At 40.1% G+C, this 21,430-nt stretch overlaps 1 protein-coding gene across 3 annotated transcripts in view; it reads right to left on the bottom strand.

The window, feature by feature from the left end:
- SLC49A4 (solute carrier family 49 member 4) overlaps positions 1-21,430 on the bottom strand; it is a 98,463-nt gene that overhangs the window by 73,644 nt on the left and 3,389 nt on the right. For all 3 annotated transcript variants that reach the window (XM_049878239.1, XM_049878229.1, XM_049878220.1), the window contains exon 2: positions 12,484-12,577. In XM_049878239.1, the coding sequence (XP_049734196.1) occupies positions 12,484-12,577 (94 nt within the window). The remainder of the gene's footprint in view (positions 1-12,483; positions 12,578-21,430) is intronic.

The following is a 21,430-nucleotide window of genomic DNA, read 5'->3' as shown; positions in this document are numbered from 1 at the left end:
TGGGTCAGGAGCAACTGAGTCTTCAAGGTGACATCTTTGCTCTTCAACACTTTGAAGAGGTCCTTTGCAGCAGATTTACCCAATGCAATGCATCCTTTGATTTGTTGGAGTATAGTTTTTCATAATACTCTGTTATGATCTTTTTTATTTCAGGGTTTTTTTTTTTATTTCAGTTGGGTCTTGTTGTAATGTCACCCATTTCGTTTCTTATTTGGGTGATTTACATCCTGTTTTTCTTTTGTCAGTCTGGCCAGTGTTTTGTTGATTTTGTGGATCTTTTCAAAGAACGGGCTTTTGGTTTTGTTGATTTTTCTATTGTTTTTCTAGTCTCTATTTCATTTATTTCTGCTCTGATCTTTATTATTTCCTTTCTTCTGATGGCTGTGGGCTTCTTTTGCTGTTCTCTTTGTATTTTTTCGAGTTGTGTAGCTAATGTTTTGATTTTGTCCCTTTTTTTTTTTTGATGTGTGTACCTATTGCTATAAAATGACCTCCGAGCACTACCTTTGTTATGATGTATTTTCATTCTCGTTTGATTCTAGGAATTTTTTTTTTATGCCATCTATGATTTCTTCTATTACCCAGTGGTTTTTAAGCAGGGTTTTATTCAGTTTCCATGTAATTGATTTTTTTTTCCTTGCTCTTCCTGTTGTTAATTTCTACTTTGATGGTGTCCTGGTCAGAGAAGATACTTTGTATCATCTCAATGTTTTGGATTTTGTTGAGGATTGCTCTGCGGCCTAAAATGTGGTCTATTCTGGAGAATGTTCCATGTGCGTTGGAAAAGAACGTGTACTTTGCTGTTGTTGGGTGGGGTGTTCTATATATGTCTACGAGGTCAAGTTGGCTGATTGTGTCCTTTAGATCTTCTGTATCTTTGCTGAGTTTCTTTCTAGATGTTCTGTCCTTCATTGAGAGTGGTGTGTTGAAGTCTCCTTGTAAACTGTCAATTTGTCTTTTCAGTGCTGTTAAAGTTTGTTTTATGTATTTTGGAGCCCTGTCATTGGGTGTGTAGATATTTGTGATGGTTATGTCTTCATGATGGATCGTCCCTTTAATTGTTACATAGTGTCCTTCTTTGTCTTTAATGGTGGATTTTGTTTTAAAGTCTATTTTATCTGAGATTAGTATTGCCACTCCAGCTCTTTTTTGGTAGCTGTTTGCTTGATATATTTTTTCCTGTTCTTTGATTTTTAATGAATTTATGTTTTTGTTTCTAAGTTGAGTCTCCTGTAGACAGCATATTGATGGATCCTGTTTTTTATTCATTCTGTCACTGTCTCTTTATGGGTCCGTTTAGGCTATTCACGTTCAGTGTGAGTTTACTGCTATCATTTTGTAGTGCCTTTTTTTTTTTTTTTTGTGGTGCAGATGTTTTGTTACTTTTACTCTCCTGTGCTGAATTCCTTTTGTTTGTGGAGTTCTTTCTTTCTTTCTTCTTTTTTGTCAATTTTGTTTTTACTGAGACTTTATGTTTTTCTTCTCTATGTTGATGATTGGTTTGTTAACTTTCTTTGTGGTTACCTTGAAATTTACCCTTATCCTCCTAGGTTTGAACCAGTCTATTATTACTTGGTATTGCCTTGCCTTCCTCTCCATTAGAAAGTTCTATACCTACACTGTTCAGTCCCTCTTTTATTGTTCTGATGTTGCTGTCATTTATAAATTAACCTCTCTGGTTCCCTGTTATAAATCTTTTGGTTTTTAATAGTCCTTGAGAGTTCATTTCCTAGGTTTGTATCTTGCTGGTGCAATCTTACATTCCAGATTCAGGTTGTGAACTGATGTTGTTTGTTCTCAAACAAAGGACTCCCTTTAATAACTCTTGTAAGTTTGATTTGATTTTTACATATTCCCTTAATTTCTGTTTATCTGCATATGTCCTAATTTCACCATCATATTTGAATGAGAATTTCGCAGGATATATTATCCTTGGTTGGCAATTCTTTTCTTTCAACGTTTTATATATGTCATATCTCATTGCCTTCTTGCCTGCATGGTTTCTGCTGAGTAAACAGAGTTTAGCCTTATTGTTTCCCCCCTGTATGTGACTTTTCATTTTTCTTGAGCTGCTCTCAGGATTCTTTGTCTTTGGTTTTAGAGAGTGTTATTATGATATGCCTTGGTCATTTTGTTTTGGGGTCTATCCTATATGGGGTTCATTGAGCTTCTCGGATGGTCAGGTTTTCATATTCTATTATATTAGGGAAGTTTTCTGTCAGCAGTTTTTCAATGATCCTCTTTGTGTTTTCCGTTTTCTCCTGTTCTGGAACTCCGATTGCTCACCAATTTTTGTTTTTGATTGATTCCCACATAATTCTCAGGGTGTCTTCATTTTTCTTCATTCTTTTTTCTGATTTTTCCTTAAACAAACTTGTATCCAATATTTTTCTTCAGTTTCGCTGATCCTGTCTTCCACTGTTTCAACCCTGCTCCTCAGACCTTCTGTGACACTGTCCATTTCTGAAATCTTGTTGTTTATCTTTTGGATTTCTAACTGTTGTTTTTGTATGATTTCTAGTTGTGAATTTGACATTTTGTTCCTGCATTATTTTCTTGAATTATTCTATTTTTTGGTCTGTATTTTCCATGAATTTGTCTGCTTCTTCCTTGAATTTGTCTATTTTTTCCTCATTTTTGTCTGCCTTTTGCTTCAACTCTTGGATAGCTCTGAATATTAGAGGTTTGAATTCCCCATCAGGTAGTTCTAGGGCCTTTTCTTCTACTGGAAAGACACCTAGTGTTTTATTTTGGATGCCTACTGGAGCCATCCTGTCTTTTTTTTTTTTAAATACATTTTGATATTGTCTGCTGTCTTCAGGACATTCTTCATTTATTGATTATAGGTTTGTTTGTTTTATTGTGCTCTTTTGTTTTATTTGGTTATGTCTGAGCAGGTGGGCTATGTGTTCTTTGTTGTTTGCTTGTCTTTGGGCACAGTACTTTTCACTCCTTGTCCAATGGGCAGGGCCAGTCACTCAGCTTTGGTGCAGGAGGGCAGGTCCAGCTGAAGGGGAGGAGCTGGGATGGGTTGTTTGTGGCATATACTGGGACCAATAGGGTGGGCTGGTGGTCGGTGCAGGGCAGGTTCTGGCAGGCCATGTCTGTGCTGCTAGGGGGTGTGATGTTCAGTGCACAGTGCAAGTAGGCAGGAGGGAGGGGGGAGGTTGTGATTTGTGGAGGTAAGATGGGTATGGGAAAGAAGAGAGTGAGGAAAGAGAAACAGGAGTCAAAAAACAAACAAAAAATGTGCTGAGGGAACCTGGAGTGGAGAGTCGAGAAACCAAGAAGTGAAGAAAAACAAAAAGGAAAAGAGAAATAAATACAAATTAGAAAAGAAAATGAAATGCCCCCTAGGGATCCCACCAGCCACTGCGGAAGTGGCTCGCATGTCTCGGGGCACAACCCATCTAGAAGGGGCAGAGATGGCACACAGTGCCAGGTATTCAGGAGACAGGAAAAGAGGGAAAGCAGAGAGAGATGAGGAACTGAGAAATGAAGAAAAAAAAAAAGGAAAAGAGAACAGAAATACTAAGTTTTAAAAAAAGAAAACAACGGCCCCCAGGGATCCCACTGGCTCAGGTGCAAAGACCGGGGAAGTGGCTCCCAAGCCATGCAGTACAGTCTGGCTAGAAAGGGCAGAGATGGCACACGGTGCCAGGTATTCAGGAGACAGGAAACGAAAGTAAGTAGAGAGATGAGAAACCGCGAAATGGGGAAAGACGAAAAGAAAAAAAGTAATAAAAAGTAGAAAGGAAAAAAAAGAAAAGCCCCGAGGGATCTCAGAGGCGTGGCTGCACAGACCAAGATAGCAGCTCCCAACCTGTGCGGTGCAGCCTGGCTAAAACGGGCAGAGATGGCACACAGTGTCAGGTATTCAGGAGACAGGAGAAAAAGGTAAGGAGAGAGAGATGAGAATCTGCTAAATGATGAAAGACAAAAAGGAAAAAAAGAAAGAAATCCCCCAGGGAATCCCACCAACACGGCTGCGGAGACCGGGGAAGTGGCTCCCAAGCTGTGCAGTACAGCCCAGCTAGAAGGGGCTCTCAAGCCATGAAAAGAAAAAGAAAACAAGCAAACTAAAGAAAAAAAAAAAAAGAAGACCCTGGCGATCTCACCAACGTGGTGGTGCGGACCAGGGAAGCAGATCCCCAACCTAGCAGTGCTTCATAGGCTGTCAAGAAGAAGCAAAGATGGCACACGGAGCCAGATGTTTGAGAGAAAGGAGTACGAGGAGAGAGTCAGGGAAGATACCAGAAGTAGCCAAAAAAAACAACACCAGCAACAATGAAATGGCACTGAAGGAGCCGGCCTGTGCGGATGGGGCAAATCAAAGCGGCACAAAGTCGATGCCTTCTGGCCAGTCAAGCAACCTCAGCCTGCTGGGAAGTGGTGGATGCTGAGCAGGGGGAAGAAGGATGGGGGTGGGCAAGTGTATGGCTGGTTACCGGGTGCTCTGTCTCCTGCTGGGAGCTCCGTGAAGCTGCTTTCCCATACTCCCTGCCCGCCAATCTCCGAAAGGCGTCCAAGATGGTGAATAGGTGACCTCCGCTCCTATCTTTCCTCACTCTCTGCTCTCTGTCAATTTCTTATTCCATTCAGTGCTTGGCTGAGTTCTTTATCTCTTCATTTGATGCTTAGGGTTTCAGGATTGACACCTGCCTCTGTTTTACTTAGTTTTTCAGGTCTTTAGTGAGGAGAGACAGCATTGTGCTTCTGTCTATAGTGCCATGTTGGCTCCGCCTGCTGCATTCTTGCATTTTAACTGGGTACATGGCTGCTAAGCTACAGTTCCCAATCTCTCTTGCAGGTAGGTGTGGCCAGGTGACTAAGTTTGTACTGATGGGATGTGAGTGGAAATGATATATACAACCTTTGAAACATCATCTTAAAGGTATAGCCATTTGTCTAGAACATCCTCCTTCCTTTTCCAGTGGACCAGGATGGAAACATGATAATGAGACAGCTTCAATCACATGGTCAAGGATATCACCCCAAGGGATGATGGAGCAACAACGGAGAAGGAACTTGGGTACCCTGGAGGACCAGGTGGAGACAATTTCTCCTACCAGCCTTTCCTATCTGAACCCCACATGACCACTATCCAGCAATACAGTCATGAAACCCAAGCCCTGGAGTTTTAAGAGCCAAGCCAGGACAAGTACAATTATTAAATAAGGTTAAACCTTAATCTGCTTCAAAATGAAACGTTAAATATATGATCACGCTGTAAGACAGGTAGGTATAGTGCAAGCTGCTTAATCCATTACTATTTAAAGTGAGGATGCTAAGTACCTAGAACAGTAGTTCCCAAACTTAAATGAGCATAAGATTTAATAAAGGAGCTCATTAAAATTTTAATTCTGGGGGTTCACCCCAAAGCCTAGTTCAGTAGAACTGAGGTGGGACCAGGAATTTGTATTTTTAATAAGCAGGTAGTATTAAGTTAGGTGCAAGTATGGCTTTATAACTGTCTTTATTTAGGATTCTGTATGGTATAAGGAGATGTGTACAGGTGCCAACGGGTGGACTCTAATAGTTAATGTTACGTGTCAACTTGGCTAGGCCATGATTCTCCACGGTTTGGCAGACATTTGATCTGCTCACACCAGATCACAAAATCACCCTCCATTTTGTGATCTGGTGTGAGCAGTCAATCAGTTGGAAGAGGAGTTTCCTTGGGAATGTGGCTTGCATCCAATATATACGGATGTTCTGGCAAAGTTCACTCTCTCTCTTTCCAATCCTGCATTCGCCTCGCTATCCTCTGACGTCTGGTTCTTGGGACGTGAGAAGCCTTCAGCCTGCTGCCTGATCTGCAGTTTTTGGATTCGTCAGCTCCCACAACCCTGTGAGCCAGGCAGCCTGCCACCTGCCCTGAAGATTTGGGGTTGGTCAGCCCCTGTAACTACGTGAATCAGGAGAAGCCTCTAGCCTGACGTCTGACCCACAGATTTGGGACTTGTCAGCCTCCATAATTGTGTGAACCATTTCTCTGAAATAAATTTTTCTCTATATGTTTATATATACTCTTTCCTAGTTTTGTTCCTCTAGAGAGCCCAGCCTAAGACACACATAGTAAAAAAAAATAAAAATAAAAACAAGTCCCAAAGTAGGAAAATATATAAAATAAAAAGTAAATCTTATTCCCATCCCATGCTGCAGTTCCTCAGGCTCCTAACCAATGGTAACGTGGTTTCTTCCAGAAATAGTCCCTGCCAAATACTGACATTGTTTATCCCTCTTGCTTTTTCCTAAATCCGTTCCAGTGCAGTTCCCATCGAGCCGATTCTGACTCACGGTGACTCCACGTGTGTCAGAGCAGAACTGTGTCCACGAGGTTTTCAATGGCTGGTTTTCCGGAAGCAGGTCATCAGGACTTTCTTCTGAGGTGCCTCTGGGTGGACTCGAACCACAGACCTTATAGTTAGCAGTTGAGTGCATTAATTGTTTACACCAACAGAAACATTTTAAACACTATGTGCTACTGAACAACGTATCTCAGAGATATTTCCATATCAGCACTTAAAGGATTTTTGCTTCCTTTTCCCAACGGCATACTATTCAACTACATACTGTACCACCAGTCCTCTCTTGAGGGGCTTTGGGGTGCATCCAGCCTTCTGCTATCACAAGCAATGCTGCATAAACATGGCTGTCCTTGAGAACTAGGAGAGGTATATACATGGGCTAAACTTCTAGTGCAAAGACTGGATCAGAGGACACGTGTATTTTCAATTTGATAAATATTGCAAACTTTACTCCAAATAGGATGCCACAAACTACTCACATCTCAGCAGTGCGTGACTTTCCCTATACCTCAGGCAACACAGCATATTATTATACGTTTTCATCTTTGCCAATAAACAGAGATAGCTAATAAGCCAAACCCCAAACCCACTGTCATAGAATCGATTCCAACTCATAACAACCCCACAGGGTTTCAAAAGCTATAAATCTCTACAGAAGCAGACTGTCACATCTTTCTCTTGCGGAGCTGCTGGTGGTTTTGAACTGCTGACCTTTCAGTTGGCAGTCGATCACTTTAACCACTGCGCCGCCGGGGCTCCCTGAGATAGCTAATAGCTGTTTTAATTTTCATTTCTTTAATTATGATGGAAAATTGAGCATCTTTTCTTAAGTTTATATCACTTTCATTTCAATTTCTGAAATTGCTTGCTTGTTTCTATGGCCCGTTTTACCATTGTCTTTCTTACTGATTTGAAAGAAATCTTTTAAACTAAGAAATTACCTGTTTGTCTCATTGTTGCAAATATTTCCCAGTTCTTCATTTACCTTTTGAGTTTGCTTTATGGTATATTAGAACATGCAGATGTTTTAAATTTTTATGTATTCATGTTTATTGATGTTTTTACGATGGCTTCTGAGGTTTGTATCTTAGTTGGAAAGATTTCTCCACTCTAAGAATATTAAAAATGATCTAATTTTTTCCTAACATTTTTAAGGTTCATTTTTTACATTTAAATCTTTGATCCCACTGAAACTGCTTAAGTAGTAAAACAGAGATAGAACTTCTTTTTCTTCATTTTTTCCCCCTCGATAGCCAAAGAGTTGTCACAAAATCATTTACCGTTACGGTCATTTTAAATGTAATTTTGCCAGCTGCAAAGCATTTCTGAATGGAGTGTATTTCTAGAAAATACTATCTATCTCCTGCAGGTTAGGAAATGTTATCTAGTATTAACACTAATGAAAATTACTGTGAATTGAAAGACGATATGGCACATGTTACGGGAATCACCGGATACCCTATGCTTAAGGGCAGGTACAACTCACTACTCTCAGCCCACCTTCCAGGACCTTCTAAATTGTTTGCTGGGCATGCAATACTACATCTCACACTATAGAGTAACGCCACCCATTGCTACAAACAAATGCCATCTATAATTTTTTTGTATGATTTGCTTCTAGATTTTAGAAGAAATATTTTTTAATGCATTATTCTAAATTCCTTACTTATCTATGAGGTTAATAAAAAGTAACAAAGTCAGTTTCTGAATCTTCATCGACACTATGTGGATAAAAGAAATATTAATATGAGGCAGAGGTAGACCAGCATTAGGGAGGCGGTAAGAAGACCTCTGACTGAGGAAAGGGCTTGTTGGAAAGCTGCTTATGGGAGCCGAGATACAGAACTCAGGGGTTCAGGGGCACCATTCCAGAAGGCTGGATCAGAAGCCTGAAAGGGTCCAAGTGAAACAGGGGCACAAAACACAGACTGCTACATCGTTTCCGTGCTGGCTAAATGCATATTAAAGGCCTCTACCCCTTCCTGCTCAGTGTCGGATAGAGACTGAAGCTTAAAAGCGACTATCTGCTAAACCTGCTAGGAAAAAATGCATTTCCAACGATGACATTCTCATTTTATAGCTGCAACATGCACTGTTAAAAACTGCTTAGAAGAATAGTGTGTGAACGCGAAACGCAGTCTTATTTCAAAGGGATGGTACTCTTACCGTTCTTTACAGGTGAACACACGAGGATGGAGAAATTCAATTTCTACCCTCTTTTAATGAAAGATCCAGTCTTTCTGAACTCTTTACACCTTTTTTTATTGCTCCTACATTTTATTTACCTTTCTTCACGTGTTCTATTTCTTTTTCATAACAATTCTCCATCGAGACAGAGAGTGAACTCTGCTATTCCTAGAAGTTTATATCTGGAAGGGATACAAAAGGTTATCAGGGAAGAGAGAAGGAGTAGTATGGGTGGCCCTGAACAGAGGAAAAGCTAACAAAATATTAAGAGGCATTTTTAAAGAACGTATTGTTCAATTTAAGCGTATGCTGAAACGTGTGCTGAGAGAAACGTGGATGTTGGAAATATTGAGAGTACCTCAAACACAATAACGAAACTCATCTGTTAGGATCTAACACAGAAGTTGGGAAATGATGCCCAGTTTTCCACAGTAACCCATATGAGTCTGCTGTCTTTCTTTTAAAATACGAAATACTTATAGCCTAAATTTTCTAGAAAGAGAGCACGTTTAAAAAACAAACGGCATTTATATCAAATTGTAAAATTCTGTTCCAAACCGAAGTCAAGATCTTGTTCCTAAAATCCACTCCTCCCTCTTCTGTTCCCTAGCTCTGTTAACCTTAAACTGGATTCAGAAGAGGATGTGGAACCAGGGATATCATTTCTGATGTCAGATGGACCCTAGCTAAAAGCAGAGAACACCACAAAGATGTTTACCTGTGTTTTATTGACTACGCAAAGGCGTTCGACTGTGTGGATCCAAACAAATTGTGGATAACATTATGAAAAATGGTAATCCCAGAACACTTAATTGTGCTCATGAAGAACCTGTACATAGATCAAGAGGCAGCTGTTCATACAGAACAACAGGATACCGCACGGTTTCAAGTCAGGAAAGGTGGGCGTCAAGGTTGTATCCTTTCACCATATTTACTCGATCTGCATGTTGAGCAAATAATCTGAAAAGCTGGACGACACGAAGACCGGGGCATCAGGATTGGAGGAAGTCTCATTAGCAACCTGCATTACACAGATGACACAACCTTGGTTGCTGAAAGTGAGGAGGACTTGAAGCACTTACTGATGAAGATCAAAGACCACAGCCTTCAGTATGGATGACACCTCAACATAAAGAAAACAAAAATCCTCACAACTGGACCAACAAGCAACATCATGATAAATGGAGAAAAGACTAAAGTTGTCAAGGATTTCATTTTACTTGGATCCACACATGGTTGCAGCAGCTAAGAAATCAAATGATGCATTGCATTGGGCAAATTTGCTGCAAAATCTTTAAAGTGTTAAAAAGCAAAGATGTCAACTTAAAGACTAAGGTGTGCCTGACCCGACCTATGGTGTTTTCAATTGCCTCATATACATGTGAAAGCTGGACAATGAATAAGGAAGACAAGAAGAATTGACATCTTTGAATCATGGTATTGGCAAAGAATATTGAATATAGCATGCACTACAAAAAGAACAAACAAATCTGTCGTGGAAGAAATACAGCCAGAATGCTCCTTAAAAACAAGGATAGTGAGACTACGTGTCACATACTTTGGACATGTTGTCAGAAGGGATCAGTCCCTAGAGAAGGACATCATATTTGGTAGAGGGTCAGCAAAAAAGAGAAAGACCCTCAATGACATGGATTGACACAGTGTCTACAACAAGGGGCTCAAGCATAACAACGATCATGAGGATGGCGCAGGACTGGGCAGTGTTTCATTCTGTTGTGCATAGGGTCGGTATCAGTCAGAACTGTCTCGACAGCATGGAACACCCCCACCACCACCATCTTGGCCCAAACCGCCATCAACTCACCTGAATTATTGTTCTAATTTCCAAACTGGTCTAGCTTTGACCTCCAATGTCAATCTGCTCCCAATATAGCAGCCTGTGATTACGTCACTCCTCAGCTCAAACCTCCAGTGAGTTCCTAGCTCAGGAAAAAGCTGAAGTTCTTATAGTAGCTGACGAGCTCTTCAAGGATCTGGTCCTATACTCCCACCATTGCCCCTAACTGCTCTGATCTCATTTTCTACCACCCATCCCAGAAAGTCACTCTCTGGGCTCCAGCCACACCAGGCTCCCTACCAGGTGTCTCCTCCCTTCCGCCCTTTACACTCACTGCTCTCTCTGCCAGAATGCTTGTCCCCTAGCTACTGATCGTCCATTACTTCCTTTAGGTCTTTACTCAAAAAACTTATTTTTCTGTAAGGTTTTCCCTGGCCATTCTTTTGGAAATTTCACCATTCTTCCTCCGACATTTCAAACCTTTTTTCCCTATTTTATTTTTTTCTGCACAGCACTTATCACTATCTAACATACAATATAGTTGACTTATTTACCTAGTTTATTATCAGTCTCCCTGATGGGAATATAAACTCTAAGAGGTAGAGATTTTTGTCTGCTGTATTCCCAATGCCCAGAAGAGAGTTTGGCCCAAAGCAGAAGTTCAGTAAATTTTGTCGAATGAATGAACTGATAAATGAAACTACAAACAAAAGAACGACTCCAACTTGGGCTCTCATGGCACCTTTCCTGGTCTCCTGCCAGCAGTCTCTAACCACCGTAATCAACCCTACATACCTCACATTAGTAGTTTACCCAACACAGGTCTGATCCTATTGCTGCTCCGATTAAAACCTAAGTAGCTCTCAACAGTCTCGTGAGGAAAATGCAATTCTTCAGGATGGTATCAAGAGCCTTCCTAACCAGGATACCCTTTTCTAACCTCATCTCTTTATATCCCATTCTTATGCCTTATACTCTAGACCAGTGTTTTCTAAACTTGAGTAACTTAAGGGTTCTGGTTAAAGGAAAAAAATTTCCCAATGACTCTCAAGGTCATATCCAAGGACTCCAGTTTGAAAAACACTATTTAAGAATTGACATCTTGGTCAATAAAAGCATCTTTTAATTGCAGATTATTACTGGTAAAATAATTTTGAATACTATAACCAAATGAAACAGAATTTTGAAGTCTTCATATACTTCATACTCCCTGAGAATAAACCCATGAACGCCAGCTGCAGAAATACTGCTGCGCACAAATGATAAACTACCTGCCTGTTCCAGAGAAGGCCTGTGCTTACCTGCTTCCATGCCTTCACACCTGCTGTTCCCCCACCCTATTCTTGCCCTAACTATACTTACCAAAATTCTACTCATCCTTCAATGCCGAGTTTATTTATGAGTTCCTTCAAGAATGAACTCTTCTTGCTGATAACCTCAGCCAAAACTTCTCTCAGTCTTGGGGCAATTTTATACCTCTTCTATGGCATTAATTAAGGAGCTCTGGTGGTACAGTGCCAAGGTGCTTGGCTGCTAACCGAAAGGTCGGTGGTTCGAACCCACCAGCAACTCTGTGAGAGAAAGGTGTGGCAGTCTGCTTCAGTAATGTTATGGCCTTGAAAACCCTATGAAGTAGAAAAATTCTACCCTATCCTATAGGGTTGTTATGAGTTGGAATTGACTTGGCGACAATGGGTTTGGTTTTGGGCTTATGGCATTAACTATAGTATTCTCGCTCATGTTATACTATTATTTTCCCACAGTTATTGCAGGTCCTAGATAGCATGAGGATTAACCTGTCCTCTTTTTATTTCTACAACAGCTACTATAGTATCTTGTATATAACATCTAACAAATGTCCTCTGAATTAATTATCATGTAGGAGAAAAAAAGTGCTTCTCTCAAAATGACCCTTGTGCCACAGTGGTTAAGAGCTCGGCTGCTAACCAAAAGGTCGGCAGTTCAAATCTACCAGCCACTCCTTGGAAACCATATGGGGCAGTTCTACTCTGTCCTATAGTGTTGCCGTAAGTCAGAATCGACTCGATGACAATGGGTTTTGTTTTTTTTTAATTCATCCCTTTAAAAACGGAACCGTTCTCTAAAAGCCTTACCCAAACACAAATATACTCATAATAAAAAAAGAAAAATGTGGGAAACATTTTTGAAGTTATTCATAGGATTTACCTTCTTTTAAGTGTTAAGTCTGATACAGGTATGCATCTTAGACCAGTTCCCAAAACCATGAGGAAGGATGTCAGAAGCACAGTTATCCGAAGACCTAAAAGAAAACAAAAATATTCAGATTATTTTCTATTTCCTAAGTAAGTTCAATGTTAAGAATAAGGATTTTAGTCAACAATACTAATATCATATTCCAGTATTATGGCTTTTCTTTATAGCTCCTAACATGGGGGTGAAAAAAAAAAAAAAACCTATATGCTGAAAGTGAAAAGCCTCTAACTTTAATAGAAAACTTGAATAATCACATCAAGGAAAAGAAGGAAAACTTCTATTAGGTCCAAGTTTTCAAAATGAAGGAATACAATCTTTTGTTTCAATAATAGCTATAACCCTAAGAAATACAGAAAATAATTTTAAAAGTCTAGTTTTACATCTCCAATATAAAAATTCTAATTTCAAATGTAAACTGCCAATAAAAACCTCTAAATTGTCCCTAAAAAGTATTTTAGGGTAACAGATGATTGCTTAAATTTTCTCAAAAAATGACAACTGGCCAATTACATGTTTTATCTTATAATCAGAGCAAGCTGATACTTGCTGTAGGGTCAAAGGAAATGGCCCTTTAGAGCTCTCTGATTGTAAATATAATCACGGTCCTTTCCTTGATTTACCTGGTAGTTTTCAACTTATAGAATGACACTATTTAAAAAGAAACAAAACAAACAAAAAAGGCATGGCTTAGAACTTCAGAATACAATGTAGATCAGACAGCTTTTTCCTTTGTATCCCAAATAAATCAATTATTTTGAAAATATGTGCCAGGGGTCAGTCACATGAATAATAGGCCAAAAAAAAAGAATATCTGTAAAAAATCAAAGCACATTCCACCATAATACTCTCTTCATCCATGAAAAATAATATTATCTCATCGTATGTGATTCTCAGAATTCTTTCTAGCCTCAAAGAAGTTTGTTTCCAAAACAAGTATTTCTCACTCTTGCAAAGTACACGTACATGGCCACAGTCACATGGCCCACTGTGGCTATGAAGTTGTATCCCATATAGGTGCTCCTCATTTTTCACTTCCGATTTTCCCAGCACAGTTGGGCATACTACCATCTTTGTAGCTCTCTAGGTTGGAGATGGAAACCCTGGTGGCACAGTGGTTAAGTGCTACGGCTGTTAACCAAAAGGTCAGCAGTTCAAATCCACCAGGCGTTCCTTGGAAACTCTACAGGGCAGTTCTGCTCTGACCTACAGAGTCACTATGTGTTGGAATCGACTTGATGGCAACAGGTTTGGTTTTTTTTTTTTAGGTTAGAGATATGATATCACTTCTTTAATCCTTTGTCTCTTTTAATAAAATGCTGAACTCTTGTTTTCCAACCAGTGCTTCGCATTCCATCCTGATTACCACGATTCACTGAAGTCTTGGAACATACTCACTGTGCCCCATTCCCAGCTCTGCAGCACTGGATGAAGACTTAGCCTCTGATGTGGGGGTCTTCCCTATTCCATCTACCTCACCTGCCTTTGTCTCACTAAAGTGCCTGCATGAGCTGTCCCCATATCCATGTGTTCATTCCAGTCCTCCCACATCTGGGGTAGCTCCCTTACACATCCCGTCCCCAACTGACAACTCTTCCCTTATCTTCAACAAATAAATTGATTATATTCCACAATGAATCCATTCCACATTGACATCTTCCAATAACTTTTTTTTTTATTGTGGATGGATATATATAGAGAGAGAGAGCCCTGGTGGTGCAGTGGTTAAAGCGCTTGACTGCTAACCAGAAGGTCAGCCGTTCAAAATCCCCAGAGGCTCCATGGGAGAAAGATGTGGCAGTCTGCTTCCGAAGAGATTTACAGCCTTGAAACACTATCGAGTTGTATGAGTTGCAATCGACTCAACGACAGTGGGTTTTTTGTTTTTTTACATACTTTTTAAAATTACATATATATATATACACACACACATACATGTGTATACATATCCCCTAGTGACTAATGACGTTAAGCATATTTTCATGTGCCTGTTGGCCAACTGTATACTTCTTTGGTGAAATATCTATTCAAGTTCTGTGTCCATTTTTTGATTGAATTGCTTGTCTTTTTATTGTAAGTTGTAGGAGTTCTTTATATATTCTAGATACTAAAATTTTATTCAATATATGTTTCCAAAAACTTTCTCCCAATCTGTACATTGCGTATTCACTTTGTTGATGAAGTCCTCAGATGTACAAAGGTTAGTAATTTCTTCTTTGCATTGTTTATATCCTTCAGCTTTAGTGCATACTTGCTACTCCTGGTATATGTGTGTACATGTTTGCGTTTATGTGTGTGTTTTCTCACTGTCTCCTATATCCCGTGGGTCCAGATCTCATTCATTGTATTTCTTCCGAAACACAGGATCAGTGAAGCATTTTATACCCAACCTTTATTTGAATAATTTCAGTAAGTGAGATTTTCCTAGTTCATGAGGTAACCATTGCATTGCTGGGCAGCTCTTATTTTTAGAAATTTTTTTCTTTATGTTGGCGAGAGAAAGATGTGTCAGTCTGCTTCTGTAGAGGTTTACAGCCTTGGAAACTCGATGGCGTAGCTATAAGTTGGAATCAACTTGACAGCGGTGGGTTTGGTGTGGTTTTGGTTTTTATGTTGACTTAAATTTGCTTTCCTATTGCTTCAAGCTCTTTCCTCTGGAGTTACATGGGAAAAACATTCCAAGTGCTTTGAACTATTCCTTTCATGACACAATATACAGGTCCTTTTCTACCCTTAGATACGTTACAATTTATAAGTATTCTTCTATAAAAAATAAGGTAACCAAAAATACGCACAATATTTTAGCTATGGCCAAAGTAATATGATGAGACGATGTCTTCCTACTGTTAGCATGCTACCCTTCTGTTAATACAGCTAGTAACACCTTACTGTTGGCAGCAGGCGCATCACACAAGTGGCTCATACTAGGTAGGAGAAGCAAAAGTAACCACATTTGTTCAAATTTTTCCCGTACCTAACAGCTCCTTGAAGCCGTATCAAACAGAAAATAGCCTTAAACTGATGCAAGTTTTTCTCTTTTTAAAATCCTTTTTTTTTCTTTTTTGGGCAGGGAGAAATGACTACGTTTGGTTTTCAAAGGGCTTATCTGCTTGAAGGAAATTGAAAGTCAACAAGACTGTAATTATGCAGATTAAACATAGCAAGGAAAATAAACTTGGACCCAGATCAGTTACTCGCATGCCACATTGAGGATAATTTGTGATATGAACTGTGTTATCTTCGTAATATTCTTATATACTCTGAATACAGTTAGTACAATTTGGTAGAAGGAATACTATGGAAAATTGTGCTCCTCGGTAACAAGTAATGCATACAAACTGCTCATTTAACTTCTCTACTAACAGAACACAGATTTTTAAACCACATTATAGCCATAGGAAACAGGCTGTAATTAATAAAAAGTACATACATGGTCAGAAATATCCTAAAATTGCAAAACGCTGCCTTCGAAAGGTTATACGGGGTGTCCTATGAAATATTTAATAAAATTTTATAAGCTATTCACTGGGTTTTTGGGTTATGTGATTTTTTTTTCCTAAATATTTTGCTCGCAATTAAGGTAAAACAGCCAGCGAGTGCGAAATGGCGCCTTATTTATGGCCATGTGGTGGAAATAACCAGGCGTCCGACTCCTTCAGCTGAAGATTAGCATACTTTTCTACTCAATTATGCTTTTTATCAAATATATGACGATGTAAGAACTAATACGAACACTTAAAATTGAAGAATTTGTGACAAGCTGCTTATTAAAGCAGTCTCACAGGTACAGTCTGGTGGCTTTGTTACTTATTTTTAACTGTTTCTAAGTGTTGCTTAATCTGTTCGATTCTGACTTATAGCGACCCTATAGGACAGAGTAGAACTGCCCCATAGGGTTTCCAAGGAGCGGCTGGTAGATTTGAACTGCTGACCCTGGGTTAGCAGCTGTAGTACTTAACCACTACACCACCAGGGTTTCCGTTCCATTGATGCCCAACCTGGAATAAAATGCTTTCTTCATCTCGTCCAAATCTTGACAAGGCATGACTTTAAAATTCCAGGTAACCAAAGAGATATCAACTGACCTTGTAGAAGAGATGTATAAAGATTTCAGGAATATAGGCTTATGAGACATCTAAGACCTTCGTACAAATAGGCCCTAAATGATTACAGTGCTAGGGTGTGAGGGCAAAAACCATCCGATGAAAGGTATTATTAGAACAATTTTGGAAGAACCAACATGACTGGAAATAAAAATAAATTCTATTCAAACATGGCACCTAGATACTGGGGGAAGCTTCCTTTCGATGAATGAGATAATGCCCTTTTCTGGGGACCTATTTTTTTATTAGCAACTAGGAGCCCTGGTGGCGTAGTGGTTATGAGCTCAGCTGCTAACGAAAAGTCTGGCAGTTAGAATCCACTGGCCGCTCCTCGGAAACCCTATGGGGCAGTTCCACTCTGTCCTATAGGATTGCTATGAGTTGGTGCCGACTTGACGGCACACAACTACAACAACAACATCAGCAACGAGCAGGTCCCTTGGTGGCACAAATGGTTTGCATGAGACTACTAACTGAAAGGTTGGCAGTTCAAACCCACTCAATGGCACCGTGAAAGAAAGGCCTGCCAATTTGCTTCCATAAAGATTACAGCCAAGAAAACCCTATGGAACTCAGTTCTACTCTGTTTGCTGTGAATCGAAATCAACTAGACAGCAACGGGCTTAGTCTGGTTTTATCCTCACTCATTAGATGATAATTTTGCTCCCTATTGTCTGAGAAATACAAACAAAGATGACTTCTACAAGCTCCCGCCACTCACTGTCTGCAGCTGCAGCTATTGAAGAATTAACTGTGAACGCTTCTAAGGCCAACCTCTCTATCCCATCCCATTTGCTTACTCAAGGGCATGGCTACAGCAGTTTTTTCCTCTCCTTCCAGCATCATCAACTTCTCCCTATCTACTAGATCATGAAGGAGCCCTGGTGGCACAGTGGTTAAGTGCTTGCTTGCTAACCAAAAGGTCGGTAGTTTGAACCCACCAGCCACTCCATGGGAGAAAGATGTGGCAGTCTGCTTCTGTAAAGATTTACAGCCTTGGAAACCCGATGGGGTGGTTCTACTCTGTCCTATAGGGTCGCTATCAGTTGGAATCGACTTGCCGGCAAGTCGCTTGGTACTGGATCCATTAAGATACAGCATTACGGAGATATACTTTAATATCTCTTATTTAAAACAAAAACCTTTTCAACCCCACATTCCCTCTGGCTGTTATCCCATTTCTCTGCTGCCCCACGGCAGAATTTCTGGAAGGAACATATATGCTCACTGTCTCCAATTCTTCTCCTTGCATTTTGTTTTGAGATCATTCCTACCACTCCACTAAAACTGTTCTTAAAAAAAACACAGAAAATATTGTTGCTAAATCCAAGGCTCTACGCTCAGTCATTAGCTAGCTCTTCCTTATCTCCCCAAAGTCTAAATGTTGGAGTGCCCCAGGGCTCAGTCCTCTGATCTCTTCAGGAGTCACAAAGCTGATCTCATCCAGTCCCATTTAAATACCATTTAAAGGCTAACAACTCCCAAATTGATAGCTCAAGTCCTCTCTGGCTCACTCCTGAACTCTGTATTTGTATTTCCAACTGACAATTTAACCAGTCTACTTGGATGTCTAATAGGCTTTCAAACTCCTGATCTTCGTGCCATCTGCCCCCAAATTGCTCTGTCCACAATCTTCCACATCTATTTTCCAAATTACTCATGCCAAAAAGTTGAGAGACATCTTAGACTCCCCTTTCACAGTTCACATTCAATCCATCAACAAATACTGGTTGGTCTACTTTCCAAATCCATCTGGAATCTAACCATTCTCAGAGGAGCCTTGGTGACACAGTGGTTAAGTGCTTAGCTGCAAACCAAAAGGTCCGTGGTTGGAACCCACCAGCTGCTTCGTGGGAGAAAGATGTGGCAGCCTGCTTCCATAAAGATTTAAAGCTCTGGAAACCCTATGGGGCAAATTCTACTCTATCCTACATGGTCGCTAAGAGTTGGAATAGGCTTGGTGGCAACAGCTTCGGGTTTTTGGTTAAGTACTTCTCAAATCCTCCACTATTATCACTCTGGCTGGAAGCAACATCAGCTCTCATCTGGGTTATTTCACTAGCCTCCTCACTGGTCTCCCTGCCTCGAGTCTTACTCTCAAAACAACAATAGTCATAGCCAATCTCCTTACAATGGTCTACATGATCTGGTCTCCCACTACCTCTCTGTCCTCATCACGTACCAATGACTTCTTCACTGGTTTTACCCCAGTCACACAAGACTTACTGCTGCTTTCTTGGATGTGCCAAACAAGTTTAGGACCTTTGTCCTTGCCATTCACTTTGTCCAAAATAGTCTTGCCCAGAAATGACATGTTCAGACTTCTTTTTTCCTTCAGGTCTTCGCTCAAACACACCTTACCAGGGAGGCCTCCCCTGACACTCTATATAAAATAGAATACCCTTCATCCGCATTCCCTATCTCCCTTACCCTGCCTTATTTTTCTCCGAAACATTTATCACCATTTGACAAACGAAATATTTAATTGTATTGTTTGTTGTCTGGATATTCTCACTAGAATGCAGGCTCTGTGAGGGCTGTATTTCTAGTCCTAGCACACAACTGGTTGCTATCTCCTTCTTGAAACTTTCTTTACTTGGTTTCTAGGGCACACTCCCTTTGGTTCTCCTACCATCTCCCTAGTTGATTCTTTTCTGTTTCCTTTGCTGGTAAATAAAAAGGGGCAGGGAGGTGCAAAACTTTTCTTAGGCAGTCTTCTACATTAAACTAGGTAGGACCTATGGCAGCTGGAAGGCCAGACCACTACCTATACTTCAGGAACCAAGACACACCCAGGAATGCTGAGAACTTGCTTTGTATGTGTGCAGACAGGACACCTGCAGCAGGAGAGCCAACATAGGGAACTGTATTACCTTTCTCCTTCAACGGGATGGGCCCTCTACCAAAAAGGAAAATTCCTTCTTAAAAGAGAGGACTTTTTAATTCATTTTTTATTGCTTCAACCAGTAGAGAATATAACATTGAATTCACTGTTGAGTGACAAACGTATAAACCAAGCCCATTGCCGTTGAGTAGATTCCAACTCACAGAGACCCTATAGGACAGAGTAGAACTGCCCCATAGGGTTTCCCAGGAACGGCTGGTGGATTAGAACTGCTGACCTCTTGGTTACCAGCCTTTGAGCTCTTACCAAGAACTATTCAAGAACTCCTACAGTATCTAATCCATAATTTATCTGGTCATGTATAGTAGATGCAATCCTAATTACAAGGGCAGAAAACAAACATTTTTTCTACCATAACAAGGTTGACTAAACTTAGGTAACTATATTGAAAAATGCTCCTGATAAAAAGATAAGTAAAAAGAAACTACAAAGTAGCATTTTCTCCTACATTTAGCCAACCTTGTAAAGAATGACTATGAACTATCACAAATTGGAGGAGACTAAGGAGAAATTTTTTTTTTCTTTTTTTTAAGGAGAAATAACAACTAAATACAGGATTATTTATTATTCCTAGACTGAATCCTAAAGGAGAAAACAGACATTAACGGAAAAATTAGTAAAATCTGAATAAAGTCTATAATTTATTTATTTTTATTATTGTACTTTAGATGAAGGTTTACAGAACAAACTAGCTTCTCATTAAACAATTAGTACACATATTGTTTTGTGATATTGGTTACCAACCCCATGATATGTCAATACTCTCCCTGGGTTCCCTATTACAAGCTTTCCTGACCCCTCCTGCTTTCTAGTCCTTGTCCCTGGGTTGGTGTGCCCTTTGGTCTTGTTTTGGTGTATGGGCCTGCCTAATCTTTGGCTGAAGGGTAAACTAAGCAGTGACTTCATTTCTGAGCTAAAAGGCTGTCCAGGGGCCATACTCTCAGGGTTTCTCCAGTTTCTCTCAGGCCAGTAAGTCTGGTCTTTTTTTCGTGAGTTAGAATTTTGATCTACATTTTTCTCCAGTTCCGTCAGCGACCCTCTATTGTGATCCCTGTCAAAGCAGTCAGTACTGGTAGCCAGGCACCATTTAATTGTGCTGGAACTCAGTCTGGTAGAGGCTGTGGTAGTTGTCATCCATTAGTCTTCTGGACTAATCTTTCCGTTGTGTCTTTGGTTTTCTTATTCTCCCTTGCTCCCAAAAAAGGTGAGACCAGTGGAGTATTTTAGAACTTTGGTGAAGGGTAAGACAGTAAAGCCTATAATTTAGTTTAAAATAAAACAAACAAACAAGAAAACCCAAGCAAACAAAACCTCCACTCAGTCCAAGAAGCCGTTCTTCAGCATTTAGCACACTACCACCACAACCACCGTCACCACTACCAGCTGCCATTGCGTTGACTTGGCTCATGGCAATCCCAGGTGTGCCGGAGTAGAACTATGCTTATCTAGCACACATTCTCTGCATAGTACTTGCTCTACCTAGAAGCTCTACACCTGTCATGACACATCCTTCCAGGGCTAGATGCCTTTAATTGTTAGAAGGTTCTCCCTTGTATTGCTTCAAGTTACAATGGTTTGCAACTTCACTCAGTTAAGTTCTTCCTTCTAGAACTACATACATTAGGTCTAATTCCTCTTTTGCTTGGTTGCCACACATTTTACATTCTGTCTCAAGTTTCCGTATGAAGCTTGACACACCCATTTTCATCTTACATGTCGTGATTTTTATACCCTTTAACGTTCTTGTCACACAACTTTTAAAGTACTCCAGTTTGCCAATGGCCTTCTTAAAATTAATAATCAGAACTAAACACCAATGTAGAACATATCAAACTCTTTCTTTTTTGGTTTTGGATACTATGCTTCTATCCCTAAAACTTCCCCCTCCCCCTTT

This window comes from Elephas maximus, chromosome 1 (genome assembly GCF_024166365.1).
Source record: "Elephas maximus indicus isolate mEleMax1 chromosome 1, mEleMax1 primary haplotype, whole genome shotgun sequence".
NCBI classification, from domain to species: Eukaryota; Metazoa; Chordata; class Mammalia; order Proboscidea; family Elephantidae; genus Elephas; species Elephas maximus.
This window is presented reverse-complemented; position numbering and strand designations above follow the sequence as displayed.